This window comes from Tetrahymena thermophila (assembly GCF_000189635.1).
Source record: "Tetrahymena thermophila SB210 genomic scaffold scf_8254688, whole genome shotgun sequence".
Taxonomy (NCBI): Eukaryota; Ciliophora; class Oligohymenophorea; order Hymenostomatida; family Tetrahymenidae; genus Tetrahymena; species Tetrahymena thermophila.
Window position 1 is genome coordinate 74595 of NW_002476454.1, and position 16493 is coordinate 91087.

The 16493-nt window shown below is 21.5% G+C and overlaps 1 protein-coding gene across 1 annotated transcript; it reads left to right on the forward strand. All coding sequences in view use genetic code 6, as the record gives it.

Annotated features, from left to right (window-relative positions):
* Positions 1 to 3409: 3409 nt before the first annotated feature.
* TTHERM_000296019 (transmembrane protein, putative) lies at positions 3410 to 14843 on the forward strand (the record flags this gene model as incomplete). Its single annotated transcript, XM_012796880.1, has 16 exons — positions 3410 to 3886; positions 3939 to 4738; positions 4789 to 4912; positions 5522 to 5989; positions 6084 to 6575; positions 6852 to 7370; positions 7580 to 7690; positions 7743 to 7864; positions 8034 to 8317; positions 8416 to 9104; positions 9336 to 11572; positions 11895 to 12286; positions 12348 to 12840; positions 12889 to 14222; positions 14281 to 14491; positions 14555 to 14843. 16 exons carry the CDS (start codon positions 3410 to 3412, stop codon positions 14841 to 14843), a joined length of 9042 nt encoding a protein of 3013 aa, XP_012652334.1.
* Positions 14844 to 16493: the final 1650 nt, after the last annotated feature.

A 16493-nucleotide genomic window follows, 5' to 3' on the forward strand; every position in this document is an offset into this window, starting at 1 on the left:
AATAAATTAAAATTTTCTAATTTGCAAAAATGAAATTTTTTTTCCTCAGAAATTAGCTAAAAACTCTCAAGAACTGGCAATTAATTATAAAGAAAGAATAAGATTAATAAATTATCATTTAAAAATTTCTTCATTTTTTAATAATTAAGGTTTTGGATCTTGTGGTCGTTATAATTTATTCTTATTATATAACTAAATGGATAAAATTAAAAAAATATTTTATTTACTTTAAAAAATTTTAAATAAATCTCAAAATAATAATAAGTAAATAACATAAGTACCATAATCTTTCGATAATTTGATAATCGGAATCCTTATATATACGAGATCCGAAATGAGAATTGGGAAGATTTTGTACTTTTTCAAAAATGTTGAGTATATGAGAAGGTAAAATGGTGGTTGACGCCGTATACCCAGAATCATATTTTTAAAAATGCATAATTATTTAGAAGTAAAAAACGAATCTGAATTTAAAATAGAATATCACATTACTAAAATATAATAAAGGAATTTTAAAAATTCAGGTTATGATATAATAATATCATTTTTATTTAACAACTCTATTAATGATTCACCTTAAATAAATGCAAATATGTAAAATATTGATGCAGCTTGGCTAACAGAGAAGCATTTTTTGTGACTATTCCTAAGAAAAAAATCTAATACTGATGATAAGAGCAAGGTCAGATAAATATTACAATTAAGCTAATATTAAAGGTCTACTCCCTCAAAATAGAATACTGAGTACATTACTGATATTTTAAATGACTTTAAATGTAAGGATATGAGTAAAGTATGTCACTTTGAAGTCCTTAGCCCCATTCATATGTCTTGCAAACATAAAAAAATAAACTAAAAAAGCTTGAGTTTAAGTCTGATTATTAATAATAAATAGTGCGATTAAAAGTCACATCTATTTTGATATTCCAGATATATAAAAGGAAAATTGCAAATAATCTAATTGAATAAAATACTTAACTAATTAGTTATTTTAATCGAAATTTCTAATACTAATTCTACTTTCAAAATTCTACTAACAATTTATTAAATTTCAAATAATAAAATATTTAAACAGAAAAATTGTTCTTATATAGTTTTTTATGTTAATTTTATGTAAAAAACTTTAAATAAACCCATTTAAATATATGTTTACATTATTTAGTTATGATAAAATTTAGTTAAAATTTGTATTGGTATTATCTAAAATATTATTTTATGATTATTATTTATTTATATATTTGAAATGATATTTAGAATACGATATTTTAATGATGCTATAGTTATTTATGAAAACTCTCCAGATTCAAGAGGAAAATTAGGTCTAATTTTATTTAATTTTATTCTTCTTCTTTGATAAGTTACTTAAAATTTTAAAATTATTTCTAGTCAAAATAAAATCTAAAAAAAAATACTGTAATTAAATTTAAATTATTTGGGAATTCACGATGTCCTTCTTATTTAGTAGTAGGTTCATGAGTGAAGAAACCTATATTTTTAAAAATAATAAAATTGAAATTATGAATCTTATTTATTAAATATTTAAAATATGAAAATTTTTGTGTAAAGTCAGATTAATTCAACAAATAGTTTTATGTAAATAAAGGATGAGTATTTTTAAGCAGCCAGAGGCAAGTTTTAACATTTAAAAAGTTATTTTCGAAATAGTTTTACAGGTTGTAAAATCAAATAGTATCATAACTCATATAACATTAATTTAAAAATAATAATCCTTTCAAACTTTAAAGGATATTAAAAGAATCATTTGTAAAACCTAAAACTACAAATTATAAAATTGTTAACTTTTGCTTACTTTTTGTTCAAATTTATTCAATATGAAGTAAAAAAACTTCTATTTTAAAAAAATATTTTATATAAAATAATCTTTTTATCTTTTTGTTACTCATTAATGCTTTAATACTAAATAGCTAAGAAATCACATATTTATTCCCTATCCTTTAGTTATAATCAATTAATTATTAATTGTAGATTTAATCATTTATTTAGCTAAAAAATAATTTAAATATGTAAACTTCTATTAATGTTCTAGATAAAAAAATTGTCTATTTTAAAATCTTAACATTTTTACTAACTCAATTTCCTAATGCTCCTTCTTACAAAAAGTTAAACTTTTATCAATAATTCATTAAGAGTTATTATTTTAATTGATGTTTTTTTTTTTAAAGAGAAATATTTTAAAATGTTTGTAATAATTTTATTTATAAAAACAAAATTTAAATTTTCTTCACTTTCTTGATTTTTATATTTTTAGAGGAAAAAAGCAAATCAAAGAAAATTTTGATTTGTATATTTAATATTAAATTTTTTATATTTACCCTACATCAACCTTAAGATAATGAATTAATATAAGTTTTGAAATAAAAGCTATTTAAAATATGCAGTTATTAATAATTAATAAAGTATTACCAACCAAATATAATTCTTTATCAATTTAAACTAATTTCCATACAATATTGAAAATCTTTAATATTATTTTTAAAAATTATTCTTATTTACTAAAATACATTCTAAAATTAGGTTTTTTAAAAAACTAATTTTATTTACTTAAACTTATTAGAAGGTTAAGCTATTGTAATTAATTGCAAACACTTGTAAATATACTTTTTTTTTATTTACATTTTTATAGTTTGTTGCATTTTTAATTAGATCGTAATACTAAAAAATGATATAAAATGATAAACAAATTTAAAAATTTACTATAATATATTTTTTTTAAAAATATTTAAATGATATGATTCATAGACTTTCAAAATTTAAGAACAGGATATTAAAGCTAATTGTTGTTCTTTTCAGTATAATTACATATTTTCATTTTTATTTTCTTCAGATTTGTATTTGTTTTTCAAGATAAAAATTTTCAAATAAAATGGCATAATTATTTGGTTTATATCCTTTTTATTTACTTATTTTATTCAATTAAAGAAATAGAATAAGGACATTTTTTATTACGCTCATACTACATATAATTTTTAGTATAAAATTTTGTTAATCTTTGACATTTCACAAGAATTATTTTAAGAAATAAAAATAGTTTAATAGATTTTAGCTTGGAAGCTTTATACTTTGATTATCTGATAAATAAAATTTAGTCTATCGTTATGATAATAATTTATATTTTGTTGATTTTTAATTTTGCTGTATTCATAATAATTGACTATTAGTTTTTATTGGTAATCAATATTGCATTTAAATTACATAATCAAAAATTTAAATGAATCTAAATTGTCAAATTTTATTTATTTATTTTTCATAATTTCCCTCTTATGACTTTTTATTTACTTCAAATGTTGGAAAGTATATTTCTCAAATAACTACTATTTAAATTAGTTATCTCAGGCCTAACTTTTTATATTTGTTATAAATAACATAAAATAAACAAAATTGAATAGCAATGATTTCGCTTAAGATAAAATTCTTAATAAGATTAAAGTTTTGCCTTCTTTTCTCTTAATTAACGTTAGTTAAGGCAATAGGATGTCCTTTTTGGATATTAGGAGCCTCATCGTATTCTCCGTATATACAAACTATGATACTTTTGAAATCAGATCCTCAGCAAGATTTTCAAGATATTGCTGCGGTAGTCTACTATCCGTTCACTGTTGGCATTTTTAATTTCCATAAAAATGTTAAGTACATACCAATTGAATAATCAGAAGATGTTCAATTGTACCAAATTGATAAAGATGATAGATAAAGCCTATAAGTATCTGTTATTCATACCCTAGATTCTAAAGGAAGAATTATTGGATGGAGCTCAGGAAACGGATCAAAACAAAGTACTCTTTAAATTCCTTCCTAAATTTAAGTCAATCCTAATTCTTGTTTGAATTCTGAAGAACTAATAGCTGTGACCTGGGACACATCAAATGTATTTTTTTGAACTTTTTATTTTATTTATTTATTCTTTACTATTAAAATAGCTGTTTATCATTGATTATTCTTCTTCAACCATTTCTGATTCAAAAATAACTACAATTTAGCTGAAATAAGCTTAGATAATTCAGTGTGTGAGCAATAAGGCAAACAGAAGATTTTTGCTTGTTGATTCTTAAGGAGGTTTATATACATTTGATATTACCAGCTAACTTTTTTAAAAGCTATTTTAAATAGAAAAATTTGTTAATTTTTAGTCAATTTACGCAACCAAAAATTAAATTTCTATAACGTATGCTTCATAAAATGGGTCTTTCTATGTGTCTTCATATAAAAACTCAGTTCTACAGTTTTAGAATACTTTACCTTCGGTTTCAACATAGGTATTGGTTAGCTAAGAAGAAGACTTTATCATAATAACAGGAGAGTCCAATTTGTTTTAGGTATGGTCAATGAAATAAAATATCTTAGTATATCAAGCAGATTTCTAAAAAATTTATTGTGATCAAAGAGATGCAAACTAAACTTCAGTAGATTCTACAATTAATTTTACTTTTGGATCTATCAATCAAAGAAATCAAATATCAGTTGTTTCTGATAAATACATATTTGTATACTCATTAGAAGAGAAAAGTCCTCTTTTATTTAAAAATTAAGTTTTTAAGATGACATTTAAATGGATGAAAGCTTTTGTAGTTGAGAATTAAGTAGTGGCGTGTTTCTATTCTTCTATTTCTACTTTAGATCTCAAGACATCTAAATTTATTTATTTCATGGACTCTTTTTAATCGGCTTAATCATCTTATGATATAGTTAGATAACTTTAAATTGACTCTGATTTTAATAGGTAAATTTTTTTAGTTTATAAAAAAGTTAATTTATGGTAAAATATATTAGAATAATTAAATCTGATTAAGCAGGAACTATATAGTATTGGTCATTGTTTGACAACTAACTAGAAAAATAAATAAGCTACATTAACCATGACACTATCTTTTTTATAGATAAGTCAATCAATAAAGTAAGTTTTTTTTTTTAGAAATTTTGTTTAAAATTTGTTAGTATGTATTTTCAATTAACAACATCATATTTTCAGTGTTTACATTTTTGTTTTTGCGGAAGCAAAGAATTAATTTAATCCTAAATTTGTTATAAACTAGATTAATTAAATAAACATTTTAACTTAATTTTATCATAATCAGATATGTTAAAAATTTCTAACCACTTCGATTAAAAAATTAAAAATAATTTTTTTAAAAATCCATTTATTAATGAAAATATTTAGAAATTTATTAAATAAGAGATAATTCAAAAAAACTAAACAACCTTTAAGCTTTTTAAATAATTTAAAGTTTTATTGAAACAAATTAAAAAGATCTTATTATAATAAATAATTAAAACTATTATAAAAGTAAAAAGCTAAATTTAAATTTAAAAATAAGAAAACGAGTTCTTAAATATACATTTTAAAAATTATAATTTATTTTTATTAATCTTATTTATAAAATTTATACGAATTAAATTCTTCTTCTCTGCATTTACAACAATTTAACTGCTTAAGTGTAAAAATTAAACTTCATATTTTGGTTTACCTATTAATAATTTTTAAAAAACTAATTTAAATGTAAAGCTAGTACAATACTAAACTTATACGGCCACTGACTAAACTTTGATAGTAATCTATGATTATTTACTAGGAGTATTAATAGATAGTATAATAAGTCCTTTTGGATAGAGCAATCTTTAAGATTTTGTACTTATTTAAGACAAGCAAAATAAGCTTATCATAGGGTTTGTAATACAAACAACATAATATGTAATATACAAGCTTGATAGCAGTTTAGATCACTCACTAATATTTAGCGGAGTACTCCAACAAAATGGTTCTATCGATAGTGATGGTGAAATAGTATTGTTAGAATAAAAATAACAAATCTTAATACAAATTAATGGATATCTGTCTTTATTCAATTACTATTATTCAAGTGGAGATAGTAATTAATAAATAAATTTACAAAATAATACTGATTAGGTCATTTCGTTTTTTTATCTTAGCTAAGCTTAAACTCTAATTTCAGTCAAATAATAGAATATTTAGGTAAATAGTATTTTTGAATTTCAATAATATTCGTATTTATAATATTAATGTGTATATTATTTGAAAAATAAGATATAATATTTTTAAAAAAAAGATATATCTATATGACAGCAATACCTTTAATTTAATCAACAACTTAAACTACAATGTAGGATAACCTTCAAATATATTTTTAGTTGATGAATAGCAAACACTTGTTTTAAATAAAGGAAATCAGCTTTGTTTTATGAATTATCAGAATTATAAACAATAAGTATTGAATCTAAATGATTAATCAGTGCAATTTTTCGCATTTGATGGGCCTTAAGGCTTGCTAATAGCAATATTAAGCAATTCAAAAATTATTGTTGTAGATATTGGCACTACAAATTTTCTCAATCAAATATAAATATATTCTAATGCAATACAAACAGTTGATATTTATACAGACAAATAATTAGTTATGGTTGCATATAATGATGGATAGATCATTTTATATAACTATATAAAAAATATTATTCAAAATGTATTCAATAATGCCTATCCAGCTAGTGCTAAAGATTTAGACTCAAAATATAATACCCTTGCCCTATAGTCGAATGTATTTGTAATAAATTATTAATCTAGATTTTCATTTTATTTAAAAACTTGATTTAGGTATTTTTTTTAACTAATTTTTGTTATTAAATATAATTTTTCACACAATCATGCGATATTAAAAAAAATTTTTTTTAATTTCAAAAAGATTTAACATTTTTTTTTTTAAACTGTAAAATTAAATGATGTATTATTTTTAATTTAAAAATTTTCTTATTGTTTTTTTTAAATTATAAAAATAAATATATTTGATAATAATAAAATAATATTTTTATTTTTTATATAGATATTTACAAGAACATTGACAGATAATTGCTTAATTAATTAAATAGTTCTCCCTAATTAATTAAATAGCTTTTATATAGATGTAAAAAGTGGTTTGACTCTAATGCTATCAAGCTAAATACAGCTGTATAATTAAATAAAATAGCAATATATTTCGAGCTCGCCAGCTAGCATTGATTTAAATGATTCTTATATAATATATTCAATACCATCGTAAAATTACTTATTTGTTGGATTTGCAAACGTAACCTCCAACTATGTGATTGTGTATGAACTAGATACATATAAGCAAATAGGTTTATTGAACCATAATGTTTCTTAGTGTGTCACAATATATAAATTTTACTATGACGAATATTTAAATAGACTTTTTGTAGGTTGCTTTTCACCTGGAACTATAGTTGTTTGGGATTTATCCAGAAACTTTAAATTAATTTAAGTTCTTGATTAGATAGAATCTGTCTATAGAATTTCAGGAATAGTTTTTAATCCTTAAGATAAGCTTATCATGTTTCTTGGGGTAAAAAATTATGATTTAAATTGATTTATTAAAAATTAATTTACATTTTAAAAATTAAAAATTAATTCTTATATACCCATTTTAAAATTAGAAAATAAAGAAAATTAATTATCTTTTATAAACTTACTAACTTTCATAAATTTTTTTAAATTATTAACAATATAAACATATAATAATAAAATAATAAAATTAAAAATTAATTTATTAAGTATGCTTGGTGGTCAAGATCGATAGATTATTATACCTTAACTCATAGGTGCACGATTGCAGGATTATATGCAAAATTTGACTTAACTAACAAACTACAAATAGTATGGGATGTAAGTAATTTTAAAGGATTATTGAATATATAACATTTTTTAAATATTAAAGCACAACGGTAGTGTTAGAATTTATAATTATAACTGTGATAATATTGGTTATATAGATGCTCACGAGAATTGGATATATTAAGGTCTGATTGATGAGTAAAATTAAATTCTAATCACTGTTAGGTAAGCATTTTTAAATATATTTAAATTTAAAAATTAATTTTTTTTTGTAATTAATTACCAGCAAAGATAGATATGTAAGAACTTGGAATTATAAGAATTTGCCTTATCCAAATAAAATGTAATAATAATATCTTTTTTAAATTTTAAATAAACTTAATAAATTAATTAGGTATGAGATATAGCTTTAAAATCCACTATATGATGCTTTTCTTGACAAGGATAATAATTATGTTTTTGTATCAGATTTTAATGGTTTTATTTATGCATTAACATTTCCATAATTAGTTCTTGTTAGATAAACGTAAGTGACTAGTTCTAGAATAAATAGTCTTTATTTTGATTCAAAGCACAACATGCTAATATTTGGATGTTTAGCTTCTAATACAATAGGTTATTATAATGTTGTTTAATTCATGTAATCATTTGCTAACACTTTCTCTTATTCGTATGTAGGTAAGATTAAAATTTATTAATACAATTTTTATTCTAAAAAATGCAGATAATTAATATTTTTTAAGATGTTTTATTAAAATATTTGTAAAAATTTATAGGTGTGATGTCTACTCTTTAAACATAGTAAGGAATTATATTCTATCAAGAAGGTAATGTTATTTAGCTTTGGGATTATAAGTCTAAGTAATTAAGATATGGATTTTATGTTGCAGACTCAGGTATAGATTTCTATAGTGATTTTATCCTCATCGAAGGTTAAGCTTCAATTGCTGCTTTACTAACTCGTGAATAAACAGTATTTTTTGATATAAATACTATATCAATAATTAATATCTAAAAGCAAAAATGTTCCAGAAATACATAAATACAAGGGTATTTGATTTGTTCATATGTGAATTACATAACAATTTTAGATGTGAATGAATATAAAGTATTTTAATAAATTTCGATTGATAAAAACTCTTCTATTATAAAACTTAAAGCTATTGCGCAGCTTAAAACTTTTTTCGTAACTACAACTTAAGGATAGGTAATTGGGTACACTCTTAATCTTTCATCATAATAATTATAATTCAACTAAATATTTAATTTATAACTCCTCAGCGAAGCGATAGTAAATAGCTTGCTTATCGAATAATCTAATAGCTATATTTTAATAGCTTCTGCTTTAAGTGGATAAATAGCTTAAATGGTATTATCTTAGGAGCTTGTTATTTTAAAATAATAAACACTTTTGCTACCTGGAATAACCTCTCATGCTCACATTCTATAATACACCAATGGTTATGTAAAATCTACCTCATTTTTAATTTTATTTAAAGTTAAGAAAAACTTTTTCTTTACAACAATTATAAACAATTATAAAATAATTTTAGCAGAGTTAATCTAAATGTAAACTTGTTTAATCTAATTTGAACCATTTAAATTTTTATAAAATTTAAATAAAATATCAAAATAACCAATTTTAAAAATTTTTATATTTATTTTAAAAATTAATTAATTAAATATATAAAAATAGGTATTTATTAAAAGAATACAGGATTTTTCATTAAATTTATTCAATCCTTATGACATGACTCTAATCAGCTAAGTTACTAGTCCCTGCATTGGATATTCTTATAAACTTGATATAAGCTTAGAATTTGATTATATTATTTAAAGTTGTCTAGGAGTTTATCAAATTAATGAGCTTTCAACTTTAAAATTAGTATCTTATGGAAGATTTACAACTACTCTTCTTTAATATCCTGTAAACCCCTTATTTACCCCAAGTGATAACAAGATAATTTTCATCAATAAAGATTACTTTTTTGATGCTTACACTTTTCAAATATAGACCTATAGAATTAATAGACTCAACTAAACAATAACACTGTTAGGTATTTATACATCAGATTTTACGAGACTTGGAAGTGTAGCAGATTATGAAATATTTGACACAAAAGAAAATGTGTATGCATAGCTTATTTTATACTCTGGAAAATAAATAGCTTAGATATAACTCCCTATATTTGGTTAATCAATCTGCTAAGAGTAGATTACTTCAGACTAATTTGCTTAGGTATTATAATCTATTCAAAAAATTTATCTATTGATATATAACTACTTTCCTATTTAATAACTTATCTTTAATGTATTAATTGAAGGATAAACAATTTTACCACCTTTTCCTTCTTTTTAGTTCTCAAACCACTCACTAGTGAACATTATTTCAAAAAGTAATACAACACAATACAAAATAATTGTCAGCGAAGACCTGTTTACTTCATTTTCAGGATATAATCTCGTATCTTTAAATAACTTATAAATATAACCAGCAACTTCTTAAAATGATTTTATCCAGTTTTCAATTCAACAAATATAAACATTTCAAATGATTAATGTTTAATTAGTAGGAAATTAAAAAATGTTTAGCTTCTAAATAAACTCTATTAATAATGTCTACTTCTAATAACTAACTGTATCAGGATTAATTTTAAATAGTCCAAATTTAATAAGTCTATTTAAAATTACAGGAGTAAAATAAATAACACTTTAATAAATAAATGTATTTTAATCAATCTTTAATTAAACTACTCTCTTTTATTTTTAAGATGACTTAAAAGTGTAAAAAGCTTCAATAGATTTTGATTAGATAAATATTACAAAATGTCAATTTAATTACAATTCAGATTCTTAGTATGTTGCTCCTATTTTTATTTCTAATTACTTTAATGTTTCTCTTTCAGACATGAGTTTAAATTCTAATAATGGTGTATCATTACCAATAATAAAAAGTTACCTAATTTAAAATCTATAACTTAATAACACTCAATTTACTAATAATATAAATTTGATGTTTCTTTAATATAAAAAAAGCTTAAATTTAGAAGAAAATATTTTTGAAATCAATTAGTAAATAAACAATGATTACATCTAAATTTAGAATGTAACTTTAAGTAATAATACATTTAATGATGCAAAGTAGTATAGTGCACTAGAAATTATAAGTCAGACATTGAAGATCACTGATTTTTACATCACCTAAAATAGTGATTTTACTAAAAAAACTACTATTGTCTCAATAAAAACAATTAGCGAATTTAATCTTGATAAATTTGTTGTTAGTTTAAACTAAGGGTTTTATAATTTGGCTGTTATATCAAATTAAAATTAAGGCACTCTTCAAAATGCAGAAATATCAAATAACGATGCAATTTAGGCTCTAGTGATTACTCAGTCAATCCTCTAAATTTTAAACTTAAAACTCTTGCACAATAAATCAAGTGGATTAAATCAATTGAATTCAATTGCCAATATAGACTAAAATTCATAAGTTTATATAAAAAACTCAACTTTTAAAAATAACTTATCTAATTAAGGTGGTTCAATATTTTCGTCATAAAGTGAGCTTTAAATAGAAGGGTCTTTTTTTGACAGCGATTAAGGTTTATAAGAAGGAGGATCAATATATTCTATATATTCTAATTTAAAAATAAATGATTCCTAATTTTTAAATTCTAAATCAATAAAAGGGGGAAGTATTTATTTTGAAAACGGAATCTTAATATTAAATAAAATAAATGCTCAAAATTGCTAATCTGGTGGGAGTGGAGGATATGCATATATTAATTAAGCTACCTAATTTTAAATCTCCAACTTCAGCTCTTAATATTGTAAAGCTTTTAGTGATGGAGGAGTTCTGTATATAACTCTAACTAATGGAAATAGCTCTTTTATTGTGGACTCTATTTTTTAAAATAACTAAGCATTAGGGTATTTATTTTTCATTTTAATTTGATAAATAAAAAAATTACTATTTTCAATAAACAAATTTAAATTTCAAAATATAATTCTTCTTCCATTATAAATTTTAAACATAACTATTATATGAATATACTAATACAATAAATTTGAAACCATTATAGCAAATAATAAAATTTAATATGAAAAGAGTTGTTGACTTATGAGAAATTAAAGTTTTTTTTTTCATTTAAAAAATAAATTCTAAAAAAATAGTTTTTAAATTGGTTAATATTTTGATTAAATTTTTTAATGATTTTATTTCAATCATTTTGATTTAAAAATATGAAAATAGGAGTGGAGGAGTTATTTTACTTCATGGTTCAGATATAATAATTTCAAAATCAAACTTCGGAAATAATGCAGCTGGAATAGGAGGAGTCATAAGATATTTTGATTTAAAGCCTTAGTTTTTAATTGACAGAGGCAACACATAAAGAGATTCTTGTAAAACATTTAGTTAGAACTAGTGCAAATCTAATAAAGCTATTATCTTTGGTGATTAAATTGCAAGCTATCCTTAATTTGCTTCTATTTTACCAAGTAAAGACTTCGATGTGGATATAAAAAATTACCCAAATATTACCTTTAACAATTTTAGAAGTGGGTAAAGTAACTTTGACTTGACTATTTAATTTTTGGATGAATTTAAAAATTAAGTAAAACAAATAGATTTATAAAATCAAAGTAATGAATTTTTTTTTTCTACAAATTTAAATCTCTAATTATTTCAATTTTTAACAAATAGCTTTGGTCAGTTAAATAAGTTAAGATTTATTCTAAGAAATAAGCTCATATAATTGTAGGATAAACATTTAACAAAGTAGTACATTTTTATAAGATCAAATTGTAAAAATAGAAGGTGCAACATTAGTTGAATATACTTATTACTCATCCAAAAAAATAGGATGCTTTATGAATAATTTTAAAATTACAGGAGTTCCATCTAAAAATGCTTCTATATAGCTTTCACTTAATGGGATGAAAACTTTAAATAGCACTAATCAATTTATTAATGTAGATAATATAGATATATCTATATTTTTTAGGAGCTGTTAAGTTGGTGAGTCCTATAATTCAGTATGCTAAGGCTGTTAATTGTAAGAGTGCATTTAATGCTTAAATGGAACATATTCCCTCAATCTTCCAAAAATAGGAGATTAAATTTAATGCAAAAATTGTGACAATTAAAAAGCTAGTTTTTGTGAGCTAAACCAAATTGTGTTAAGGGAAAATTACTGGTAATTAATTAATTAATTCAAAATTTAATTTTTAATTTAAAAATGTAGGAGATAAAGTAATAATTCTGATGAAATATACTAATGCGATCAGCTTTCTAACCCTTGTAATGGAGATTCATCAAAAGGGTACTGTTAAGAGGGATACACAGGGGCTTTATGCTCGTCTTGCGATGATTATGGGTATGTATGGGGAAATAAATATGGAAAAGTTAGTGAATTAGGTAAGAAAAGCATTTAATGCTCTTTATGCTCTTCTATTTAAGATAATTCCTTTAAATAAATACTATTACTCTTAGGAATAGTACTCTATCTGGTTTTTTTAATTTTAGAATCCTAAAACAGCAATTGTAAAATGTGTCAAATTCGTATTATATCCTCACTTAAAATTCTCTAAATGGGAGTATCATAGTTTATACTTTAATCCACAGTAATATCCAAGATCTTTATAAATTAATTTTATGTAATATCGGCTTTGAAGTCTAGTATTGGTTTTACATTCCCAGGATTATTCTAGAGCTTATTTACCTTTCCTCAGACAACTTCATAACCAATATTGGTGTTTTTATATTCAATAGACTGCACCTTGAGTTAATTAAATTCCGACATACCAATCCAATACTTGAGATTTATTTACATCTCAATCGTTCTTCCATGTATCTTTTTGCTACTAATTTATATTTCTATTAACATAATTTTTATTGGAGTGTAATATTTTATGCCATATCAATACTATTATACTTAAATTAAATATAATAATGCTAACATGGCAATTAGTACTATAATTGTATTCAGTTATCTTGCTACATAGAATATTTACCAGGCTGCATTAGAAATTATTATTTGTGAAAAGTTTGGAGATACTTACTACATGAAAAGTTAGATGGATTAAGAATGCTATAATGATGAGCATAAATTTTACATAGTATTTTTAGTACTTCCTGTTTTAATAGCAGTCATAATTATCTATCCTATAATTATGTTATATGTATTATGTAGAAACCATTCTAAAATGTTCGACAATATATCAACAAATGTTATAAGAAGATATGGTTATTTCTTTCAAGGCTATAAGAAAAATAGATGGTGGTGGGAGTTTATCAAAACTTGGTATAAGATAATAATTCTATTTTTGTCAACCTACTACAATAGTAAACCTCAAATTTAGTTGATTTCAATTATATTTGTTTAGTCAGTTTACTGTGCTTCTATAATACTCTTTAAACCATATTAAGATCGTAAAATAAACAAGTTAGAGTCTAAATCAGCCACTTATGTTCTCTTAATTTTTTGGGTTGCTTTGTTTCAGTAGTTGAATGATGATATACTTTATCTTAATTTTATTTTTTCGATTACTTTGGTTCTATTATTAATAATGATGTTTGGTAAGTTAATTTTCCTTTTATCTTTAATATTTAAACATTAATTATTAAAATTAAAAAGGATAATTAGCAATGAGTTTTCTTGGTGTAATTTTTAAAAGAAATTAATATTTCTTATTAAAAAGTAAGTGCTTACTTTCGATATTTAAATTTTTATCAAGAAAGTTAGTAAATAAATAAGCATGGGCTCAAAAGTACTTGTTTGAAAATAATTATTTACTATACAATTTGCTTTTTAATTAAGAATATGATCCTTTTAAAGTGTTTAATAAGTAAATTTATATTTTCATTTAGCAACTTTAATTAACTTTAAGAAATATTTAAAAAAATTATAGTTGGTCAAAGTTAAGAAGATCTATTTACAAAGGAAATTTAGCCAAAATCTAAATTGAAAATTTTTAGAAATTAATTGATTCAAGTGTAAACAAAGAATTAGATTCAAAAAAAGATTTTCCAAAATCTCCAAAGTAGCTATTCTCAATTTAATTTAATAATTCTTCAGTTTCTTTAAATAGTCCAACAGCATCTCTATTTAAAAAACATACAAGATAAAAATTTAGTATGAATAAATAAGGTATCAATAGAAAATAATTTGACAACATTGATGAAGAAACATAAAATTGATTAAAATTAATTTTTTACTAAGAAATTTAAAAACTATATGTTAGTTTAGTGTTTTATATGTTTTTATGTTTTTGAGTAGTTTTTTTAAATAATATTGAATATACTTTTGTCAACCCAGATATAATATTTAAAATTCTTTGAAATTTTTTTTATTTTTATTAATCCTGTATTATATTTTTTTTATTAAAATTTAAAATAAAATTACTGAACTCTAATACCTTAATTTAGCTTTAAGATTTCTTATTTAATTTAGTTTAATGGTTATATAAATTATAATTTTCTATTTTGCAAAAATAAGATTTTTTTTCATAAATTAGTAAAAACTCTCATAAACTGGAAGTTAATTCTTAAGAAAACTTTTGTTATATATATGATCATATAAAATATCTTAGGTTTTTAATAATTAATCTTTTAGATCTTGTCATAGTTATAAATTATTTTCATATTATAATTAAACAGATAAAATTAAAAAATTTTATTATTCCCTAAAATTTAATTTAAAATAAATTTGAAAATAATAATAACTAAATAATGTTTTATCATAAACTCGAGAATTTAGTCCTGGGATCTTGATAAATCTCAATTCCAAAATGTGAAATGATGAAAAAATTTAAAAAATCAAATATAAAATAAGAGAAGTTATAATAAATAAAGAAGATAGAAATAGATTACCTGAAAATATTAATTTAATAAATATTTTCAATTTTTTATTCTTAAAAAATTCTAATATAAGGATTTTTTTTATTAATTTACTATTATTTTTTTATGAATTTCTTCTTTATTTCTTAGTTGAATCAATTTACTAAATTGACTAATATATACCTTTAATTTAATCAATTAATTTCAAGTATACTTTTAAATGTATGATTTTCTACTTAATTTTTAAATATATTTGATATTAAATTAAATAGTATTTAAAATTTAATTTTTTACTTACAAAAAAAAGCAAATATAGAAAAAATAAAAAATTTATATTAGATTGCAAAGTGCTAATTGCTATATAGGGAAAAGTGAGGTTTGGCACTACATTTTTTAGGACTTACTTTTTTTAAAAAAATCAAGTTAAAACTAGCTGATATTTAAAACAAAAAATTTAGAATGATTTTAGGTTGGTGGATTTTTAATTTGATATATATACTAAAAAATGATATAAATTAAAAGATTTACTAATATTTAAAAAAAACCTTTTAAACGATATGATTCATCGAATTTCTAAAATTTAGAACAAGATATTAAAGTTAGTAATTGTTGTTTTTTTTAGTGTAATTAGATATTTTCAATTTAATTTTGTTCATATTTGTATTTACTTTTCAAGATTAAAATTTTTAAATTAAATGGCATAATTATTTAGGTTTAAATCCTTTTTACTTATTTATTTTATTCAATTAAATAATTAGAATAAGAAAATTATTTATTATTAACTTCAAATAATATTTAGTCTGTTATTTGTTAATTGACATTTCACAAGAATTATTTTTAGAAATAAACAAATTTTAATAGATTTTAGCTTGAAAGCTTTTTACTTTGGTTAACTGATAAATAAAATTTAGTTTATCGTTATGATGATAATTTATATTTTTTTTCTTTTTAATTTTACTAAATTAATAATAATTGACTATTAATTTTTATTGGTTATTAATATTACATTTA